This window comes from Rhinoderma darwinii, chromosome 5 (assembly GCF_050947455.1).
Source record: "Rhinoderma darwinii isolate aRhiDar2 chromosome 5, aRhiDar2.hap1, whole genome shotgun sequence".
NCBI classification, from domain to species: domain Eukaryota; kingdom Metazoa; phylum Chordata; class Amphibia; order Anura; family Rhinodermatidae; genus Rhinoderma; species Rhinoderma darwinii.
Genome location: NC_134691.1, coordinates 340,713,343 through 340,722,390, shown reverse-complemented (window position 1 = coordinate 340,722,390; position 9,048 = coordinate 340,713,343). Strand labels below are relative to the sequence as shown.

Genomic DNA, 9,048 nt, shown 5'->3' with positions numbered 1-9,048 from the left:
ATATTATAGGCTGGAGATTATACAGAGATAAAGTCCTAATAAGGAGGAGTAACAATTCGCAGGATATTATAATAGTCTCACAATCTCCTCCTCATCACATCTGGGAAACAGCAGCGGGTCTAGAAGTATCCGAATATTATATGGAAGTGTTTGTTATAATGTATAGGCCTATATACCTGCTATATACACATTATCAGTCCATCCTGTCCTCCACCCATCATCCAGTCCAGTGTAATGTTATATCCCAATAATACAGACCCCATATATACGAGTGATCGTCCTGGATGTATCAGTGTTATAATCAGTAGAAATGACTCCAGAATGACATTGTATAGAAATAAAACCATTGTCTCCCCTTCTCCAAGGCTTCAGGGGCTAAGGGGGCGAATTTAGAGAACATTTCCTCTATATAGAATTGGATTGGCTGCTCGGCCTTGTACCGTCCCTTTAAATAACAGTTTCTGCTGCTCAAGATGTCACGGAATGTTGTAGATGTTGGCTCCGCCCCTGCATATTATGACATCACTCACATTATATAAGGAGCTGCAGAGCTGACACTCCTTTGAGGGTTGTAGTTGTTGGTGTCAGGTAAGTCCGCTGTGTCTGTGGCTCCTGTTGTGTCCTTCATTATCTTCTATCACGTCTCGTCCTCTTCAGCGATGGTCACTTCTGAGGAAAACCCTGACTTTTCCCTCTTTTGCAGGTTTAGAGTTGGTGAATTACAGAGAATCAGGTAAATCCATCTTTACAGTAAATGTACAATGTGTCTGATAACGCTCAGAAGCTGCTTCTAACCAGAGGACATTCTCATCTTCACTGTATGGACCAACATTATTAGTGACGCACATTACATAGAGACATGCCACTGCCAGGGGGCCCATAGTGAGAGGGGCCCACCCCTGAACTTCCCTCCTACTACTTGACATAGGGTAATATCATTTTCCTGCAGCCGCCACTAGGGGGAGCTCACTGTACACAGCTCCTATTAAAGAGGCTCTGTCACCAGATTATAAGTGCCCCCCTGTCTCCTACATAATGTGATCGGCGCTGTAATGTAGATAATAGGAATGGTTTTTATTTTGAAAAACGACAACTTTTGAGCAAGTCATGGGCAATTTTAGATTTATGGTAATTCGTTTCTTAATGACTAACTGGGAGTATTTTTACTTTTGACCAACTGGGTGTTGTACAGAGAAGTGTATGACGCTGACCAATCAGCGACCAATCAGAGACCAATCAGAGACCAATCAGCGTCATACACTTCTCATTGTTCCACGCTGGGCTGGAACAATGAGAAGTGTATGACGCTGATTGGTCTCTGATTGGTCTCTGATTGGTCAGCGTCATACACTTCTCTGTACAATGTCCAGTTGGTCAAAAGTAAAAACACGCCCAGTTGTCTATTAAGAAACTAATTAGCATAAATCTAAAATTGCTCATAACTTGCTCAAAAATGATCGTTTTTCAAAATAAAATTCACTGTTGTGATCTACATTACAGCGCTGATCACATTATGTAGGAGACCGGGCACTTATAATCTGGTGACAGAGTCTCTTTATGTTCAATTGTAGCTGTAAATCCATATGCAGTGAGCTCCCCCTAGTGGTGGCTGCAGACTGGCAGAGCTTTATCATTTGCGATTGTTTTTTTGTTTTTTTTTTAAGGAAAAAGGGGGCTTTAAAGCTTTAACAGAACAGAAAGATATGCAAAGTAGATCAGATCACGCTAGACTTGATGGGTGCACGGTTAGGGTACCAACCAAAGTCACATAGAAAGAAGTATTCGGCACACAAGTTTTTGAAGCTGACATTTTTTAATTTTTATTTAGTAAATGCCAGTGGCTTGGTGCGACATTTCGATCACAATCGACCTTCATCAGACACTGAGTCGTGCTGGGGACTGGTGTATCCTGTAAATCAGCGCTATTTGATAAGTGGCAGCTGACCGCTTGGTATAGGCGCCTATAACTGCTATAACTGATGGGGTTCTGGTTCGGATACCAGTGAGTGGGCTCTGTGTGTGGGTACAGATCTTGAGTTGTAGGTACAGGTTGGGTATTATTACCATTAAGTTGGTACTGAAGATCTTGGGTGTTGTAGAAGTCCTCAGTGGCTGCTCTAGGTTGGGTCTTGGTGGTCCGGTCCAGGTAGAGGACAAGTATCAGTAAGTAGATACAGTAGATATATGAACAGGTCTGGAGGTGTAGATAAGACATGAGTATTGATGAGGGGGTTTTAGTTCTAGGTTCAGGTCTTGAGATGCGTATTCAAGTTGAGGAGGGGTCTGGTTAATTAGAGTAGTTCATCACTCACTTCTAAATTACTGTCTGATCTTAAGTAGATTTTCCTTATTTATACATTTGTAGAGCACATAGAGTATGTTCTGGACTCTCACTGTCTTATTTACCCCTAGTATTGAGAGAAGTGAAACAGAGATGATGGAGAAGGAGGTGGAGGAGACGGAGGAGGTGGAGGAGATCAACATTCAGCATGACAAAGATGAGGTGGAGACGGAGGAGAAGGCGTAAGTGACAGAGACGGACTTTCAGTTATTGCTGTATGTATATCCCTGTAAAGTATTGTGTAAGGAGTCAGGACGTTGATTTAACTGCATTATCATAACTAGTGCAAAGTAAAAGTTGTGCCGTTGCCCATAACAACCAATCAGGTCACATCTTAATTTTCCAATGGGCCTTAGAAAAATGAGCGTTGCAATCAGAACTGCTCCTCCTTCACTTTACACTAGTTTTGATAAATCTGCAACCTCCAAAGTAAAAAGGCCACAAATTCTATCAATATGTTACATAGGACATAGAGCCCCAATGATCTCATTCATCAGGAAAACAGGGAAACCTTCATACAGTCGCTGAACTTCATACATATAAATGCAGTGATCTGATTGGTTGTTACTATGAAAATGAGTTTTCAGAAGTGACGACCAATTGTATTATTTATATGGATGAGAATATTCCTAAGCTGTATATTTCATGTTTCTCATTGTATTACTCCAACTGGTGGTGGTGGAGTGTGAACAAATCTGAGATACCAGTAGGGTAATTATATTATAGAATAATAAGAGAATATAAGCGTCTTCCTTACGAGGTGACACAGGAGTAGTCCCACCATATGTAGAAAATATATTATTATAAAGGAGAATTATGCTGTATAATTAGTGTGGAAGTACAAAGAAATAGATTCTGCAGTTTATTTCTATATATTTATCTAAGAGACTCGATATATCGACGACGTTTTTCTGTAAATTAGTCCAGATAGATAAGGGGTTAATTATATAGTGACATGGATTGTAGATATAATTTATTACTGGTAAATAATGTAATTATCATTGGGGGGTGCCAGACATGCAGTATGTTACAGGGGGGGGGGTATGAAGGGGAATATGGGCAGTGCCTGTTAACCAGCCTGTGAAAAAATTGACAGCGCCTTTTATTATGGATACCATGTAAGTGTATAAAGCGAGCGGGGCTGAACCAAAACTGCTGGAGCCGATGGGGTCACAAACTTTATGTAACTTTAGAGCCGACTCATTACAGAACATTACACACAGAATTCTTTAGATTTATCCCATTATGTTAGAGGGATACAGAACAACTACTCCACAATCTCCATATAATCTGTGCCCCCAATAGAGGTCAGAATAAAATATTGATTAGTTAGCAGATGATATAATTTTTGTTCAATGTCTAATAGAAAGGAAAAAGTCGAACTGGTGGAGGAGAAGGAAATATCAAGTGTGGAGGAAAAGGAGGAGGAGGAAATAGTAAGCGTGGAGGATGTGCAGGTGGAAGTTGAGGAGGAAGTGGCAGAAGATTATAAAGAGAACATCGCTGAGAACATGACAAGGTGATTGCACAGACCCGATATAATAACCTTATAGACTTATCCTGGGAAGTGTCCTCCACTAATCACACGGAGCTGATCTTATTCTCCTGGATTTTTCCTATAGGACAAGACGCAGGTGGTGGAGACCTAAGTGCCTCAGAAGAAGCAGAGAGAAGTACATGTGAGTGATAGTTTACCTGCAGCGGCCACTAAGGGGAGCTCCCATTATAGTCTATAATAAATCAGCATGCAGTGAGCTCCCCCTTGTGGCGGCAGAAAGATTGTAGATATAATTTATTACTGGTAAATAATGTAATTACCATTGGGTGCCAGGCAGACATGCAGTATGTTATACCTTACAGAGGGACTTGAAGGGGAATATGGGCAGTGATGGGCAGTGCCAGTTAACCACAGCTGTTTTTTCTATTATAGAATAAGAACAGTGGAAAACCCTCCTTATATGATGGATACCATGTAAGTGTATATAGCGACTGGGGCTGAACTAAAACTGCTGGAGACCAAGGGGGTCACAAACTTTAGCGCCGACTCATTATAGGACATTACACACAGGATTATTTAGGTTTATCACATTATGTTATAGAGATACAGAACAACTACTCCACAATCTCCATATAATCTGCGCCCCCAACAGAGGCAAGAAGAAAATTCTAAATTTGTTAATAGATGATATAATTTTTGTTCAATGTCTAATAGCAAAGAAAAAGTCGAACTGGAGGAAGAGGAGGAGGAAATATCAAGCGTGGAGGAGGAAATATCAAGCGTGGAGGATGTGGAAGTAGAGGAGGAAGTGGAGGAGGAAATATCAAGCCTGGAGGAGGAAATATCAAGCACGGAGGAGGAAATATCAAGCACGGAGGAGGAAATATCAAGCATGGAGGATGAGGAAGTGGAGGAGGAAGTGGAGGAAATAGTAAGCGTGGAGGATGTGCAGGTGGAAGTTGAGGAGGAAGTGGCAGAAGATTATAAAGAGAACATCGCTGAGAACATGACAAGGTGAGTGCACAGTCAAGATATAATGAGCTGATTATATGCAGACATTATAGACATATAATATCTATAGCCAGCTGTACAGAGAACTACCATTGGGGGGCGCTAGTCTTGTACCACATTGAACTTTATGTGTGGCCACAGACAGGAGTATGTGAGGGGCTTAAATATGTTTGAATTGGTGTTGGTTTAGAGGTTCTGGTAAGTTTATGGAACACATAGAGCTGAATTTCCATGGCTGTAGCCCGGGGGTTCACATACTTTTTGCAATACTTTGAGCTCCGTCTCATTAAGTCTCCACAGAACGTGACACATGACAATCTCAGTGCACATAACCTTATAGACTGATCCTGGGAAGTGTCCTCCACTCATCACATGGAGCTGATCTTATTCTCCTGGATTTTTCCTTTAGGACAAGACGCAGGTGGTGGAGACCTAAGTGCCTCAGAAGAAGCAGAGAGAAGTACATGTGAGTGATAGTTTACCTGCAGCGGCCACTAAGGGGAGCTCCCATTATAGTCTATAATAAATCAGCATGCAGTGAGCTCCCCCTTGTGGCGGCAGAAAGATTGTAGATATAATTTATTACTGGTAAATAATGTAATTACCATTGGGGGTGCCAGGCAGACATGCAGTATGTTATACCTTACAGAGGGACTTGAAGGGGAATATGGGCAGTGATGGGCAGTGCCAGTTAACCACAGCTGTTTTTTCTATTATAGAATAAGAACAGTGGAAAACCCTCCTTATATGATGGATACCATGTAAGTGTATATAGCGAGTGGGGCTGAACTAAAACTGCTGGAGACCAGGGGGGTCACAAACTTTAGCGCCGACTCATTACAGAACATTACACACAGGATTATTTAGGTTTATCCCATTATGTTAGAGAGATACAGAACAACTACTCCACAATCTCCATATAATCTGCTCCCCCAACAGAGGCAAGAAGAAAATTCTAAATTTGTTAATAGATGACACAATTTTTGTTCAATGTCTAATAGCAAAGAAAAAGTCGAACTGGAGGAAGAGGAGGAGGAAATATCAAGCGTGGAGGATGTGGAAGTAGAGGAGGAAGTGGAGGAGGAAATATCAAGCGTGGAGGAGGTTATATCAAGCACAGAGGAGGAAATATCAAGCACGGAGGAGGAAATATCAAGCATGGAGGATGAGGAAGTAGAGGAGGAAGTGGGGGAAATAGTAAGCGTGGAGGATGTGCAGGTGGAAGTTGAGGAGGAAGTGGCAGAAGATTATAAAGAGAACATCGCTGAGAACATGACAAGGTGAGTGCACAGTCCAGATATAATGAGCTGATTATATGCAGACATTATAGACATATAATATCTATAGCCAGCTGTACAGAGAACTACCATTGGGGGGCGCCAGTCTTGTACCACATTGAACTTTATGTGTGGCCACAGACAGGAGTATGTGAGGGGCTTAAATATGTTTGAATTGGTGTTGGTTTAGAGGTTCTGGTAAGTTTATAGAACAAACAGAGCTGAATTTCCATGGGTGTATCCTGGGGGGGGGTGGGTTCACATACTTTTTGCAACACTTTCTGCTCCGTCTCATTAAGTCTCCACAGAACGTGACACATGACAATCTCAGTGCACATAACCTTATAGACTGATCCTGGGAAGTGTCCTCCACTCATCACATGGCGCTGATCTTATTTTTCTGGATCTTTCCTTTAGGACAAGACGCAGTTGGTGGAGACCTAAGTGCCTCAGAAAAAACAAAGAGAAGTACATGTGAGTGATCGTCTGCCTTCAGTTTCCCTGAAGCGGCCACTAGGTGGAGCTCCTATTATAGTCTATAATAAATCATCATGCTGTGAGCTCCCCCTAGTGGCGGCAGAAAGAGTATTATAATGTAACTTTTTTTTATAAACTGCTCCAGGGGTGGGGGGATGTTCCAGGCACTAGGATCCCCCTTATGTTTCCTCATGTAGGAGTTGATGATTAATTCTTATCTTTCCCCCGCAGAATCCGAGAGAATAGACAACCAAGGTAAGTACAAGACTATGGACGACCCCTTTCCTCTTGTTTATTAGGGCCAATAAAGGTAATAGAGGAGGATCACCTCCATCAGGATCCTCATCTATTAGATAGAGCCGAGAGACGACCTCCCCTTAGAGGGCCATTTACAGCCCTAAATTGAACACTTGAGTTTCCTGGAGAGCTCCTCAACTCTTGCCTCCTGATTGTGGGGACACCTAGTCGCAGGGCCCCCATAATTAGCTCATCTCTCCAGGACGTGTCCCAAGGTTGTCCAAAAGTGGTAACCCCAGTAATCCCCCTGCCCCAGTCTAAACCCTACTCGCCAGTCACCGCTGTCCCCACAAGACCCGTTCCCTCTCATGAAAGTCTCACCCTGGGTTTATCGTCTGTAGGTTCCTCAGATTTCTTTCCTGCTGCTTCAGCAATGACACCATCGAATAAGTGGCGCGGCATCGTGAGGAGTCGCTGAGGCTAAATTCTTAGAAAGTTCCTCTGGACATTGTCTGTTGCAACAGACAACCAGGAGTCATACAGCGCTGTCCAGTGCCCCCCTGTCCAAAGCCGCACCCGGGGGCGTTCCTGCAGTGAGTACTAGATCGCCCACCCCTGAGGATCCAGTTGAAGAACAGGTTTGTTGGCTGGAACATTATTATTGGAGGTTTCCCATTATTGTATTTACTTAGTGTTTAGTGTAAACCAAACATCTCCAAGAATGCAATGCAGCAGTACATTATAGATGTATAAGAAAAATGCTAATGGATGTCCAGTTCTGGTGGATGCAGCTCTGGTAGTGACTACAGTATCAGCTCAGTATCAGATGAAGGAAGTAAATCTACAATGCTGCTCTCTTACAGGTGGAGCTGTATACTTTGTAACGCACTTTTCTTATCTAGCAGACTGTTCCACCCCGGAATCTCATTTCCGCTCTCCGACCGAGACCATCGCGCTCTCCACGACTTCCAGTAACCGCACCGAGCAGGGACAAGAACCAGCTTCAGCCTGATCCTGCGGAAGTCTGACCCCCCCCTGGATATAGAGCAAAGACTCCAGACAAAAACCCTCGGCCCCTCGTTCAAGAACTCGGTATATGGTGAATTACTAGATATTCCATGGACGGCCACGGAAAAGTTTATAACATTTTACTTGTAAGAACGGAAAATCTTCAGGAAAACGGCAGAAAATAAAATATTATTCATTGTTCCTTACTCAGCGGAGTCTCCTTGTTGGTCCCCCTCCCCCATCGGCACTGGGAAGCTGTAGGTTGAGTGCAGTTGTTCCCAGTAGTTGACCATTATGGTGACTGTTCCCCTTTGAGACATGTAATGGGTCGTGTAAAGCCGTTCTGACAATCCGATCACACGTGAACTATCCAGGCCGAGCATGACTGCAGTGGAGGACGGGCAGTGTCCATTGACTTCAGTGGGTTCTGTACAATGTATCACCACAGGGAAACCAGCGAGGATCTAGTGAAGGAAAACCTGATACACTGTGCTATGTCTAGTGCAGGGGTCTCAAACACGGCCGGGTAAGTGGGCCACATATAGAATAAATGGGAAGGTGACGGGCCGCATTACTTTCAAATTTGATACAATACAAAATTATTGTTAATCAATTACTTATTTGAACTACTATAACACTATATTACTAGAATAATAATACTACATTACTATAATAATAGCGCTAGGTTTAAAATTTGAGATATTTCTCCACGTGCTTATTTCAACAATCCAGTTTTCCATTTTAAGTGTCGCTAAATGCTGTCTGGCGGCTCAGTCAGCACACATGTCAAGATTGGGCAGCCCCTATTTAGATAGTGCCGCAGTGCCCTCTGTGGATGCTGCCGCTGTGCCCTCTGTGGATGCTGCCGCAGTGCCCTCTGTGGATGCTGCCGCTGTGCCCTCTGTGGATGCTGCCACGGTGCCCTCTGTGGGTGCTGCCGCTGTGCCCTCTGTGGATGCTGCCGCAGTGCCCTCTGTGGATGCTGCTACAGTGCCCTCTGTGGATGCTGCCACAATGCCCTCTATGGATGCTGCCACAGTGCCCTCCGTAGATGCTGCCATAGTCCCCTCTGTAGGTGCTGCCACAGATTCCTCTGTTAGGGTATGTTCACACGGCCAATTTACGGACGTAATTCTGGCTTTTTTTCCCCGAATTACGCCTGAAAATAGCGCCTCAATAGCGTTGACAAACATCTGCCC

The 9,048-nt window shown here is 43.5% G+C and overlaps 1 protein-coding gene across 4 annotated transcripts; it reads left to right on the top strand.

Annotated features, from left to right (window-relative positions):
• LOC142653085 (uncharacterized) lies at positions 1 to 8,039 on the top strand. 4 transcript variants are annotated; one of them, XM_075828790.1, is made up of 14 exons: positions 1 to 588; positions 704 to 733; positions 2,413 to 2,523; positions 3,708 to 3,860; positions 3,964 to 4,020; positions 4,272 to 4,313; positions 4,554 to 4,853; positions 5,260 to 5,316; positions 5,570 to 5,611; positions 5,852 to 6,130; positions 6,545 to 6,601; positions 6,836 to 6,859; positions 7,243 to 7,479; positions 7,747 to 8,039. In XM_075828790.1, exons 3-13 carry the CDS (start codon positions 2,435 to 2,437, stop codon positions 7,289 to 7,291), a joined length of 1,149 nt encoding a protein of 382 aa, XP_075684905.1. In that variant the 5' UTR covers positions 1 to 588; positions 704 to 733; positions 2,413 to 2,434; the 3' UTR covers positions 7,292 to 7,479; positions 7,747 to 8,039. The 4 variants fall into 4 exon arrangements, with proteins under 4 accessions (XP_075684905.1, XP_075684904.1, XP_075684907.1 ...); XM_075828789.1 differs by having other exon boundaries at positions 7,744 to 8,039; XM_075828792.1 differs by lacking the exon at positions 4,272 to 4,313 and having other exon boundaries at positions 7,744 to 8,039.
• The last annotated feature ends 1,009 nt before the right edge of the window (positions 8,040 to 9,048 follow it).

Coding starts and splice junctions, on each gene's coding strand:
- LOC142653085 (XM_075828790.1), top strand. CDS start 2,435: ATGATGGAGAAGGAGGTGGAGGAGACGGAGGAGGTGGAGGAGATCAAC. Junction 2,524..3,707: donor GTGGAGACGGAGGAGAAGGC/GTAAGTGACAGA, acceptor AATGTCTAATAG/AAAGGAAAAAGTCGAACTGG. Junction 6,131..6,544: donor ATCGCTGAGAACATGACAAG/GTGAGTGCACAG, acceptor TCTTTCCTTTAG/GACAAGACGCAGTTGGTGGA.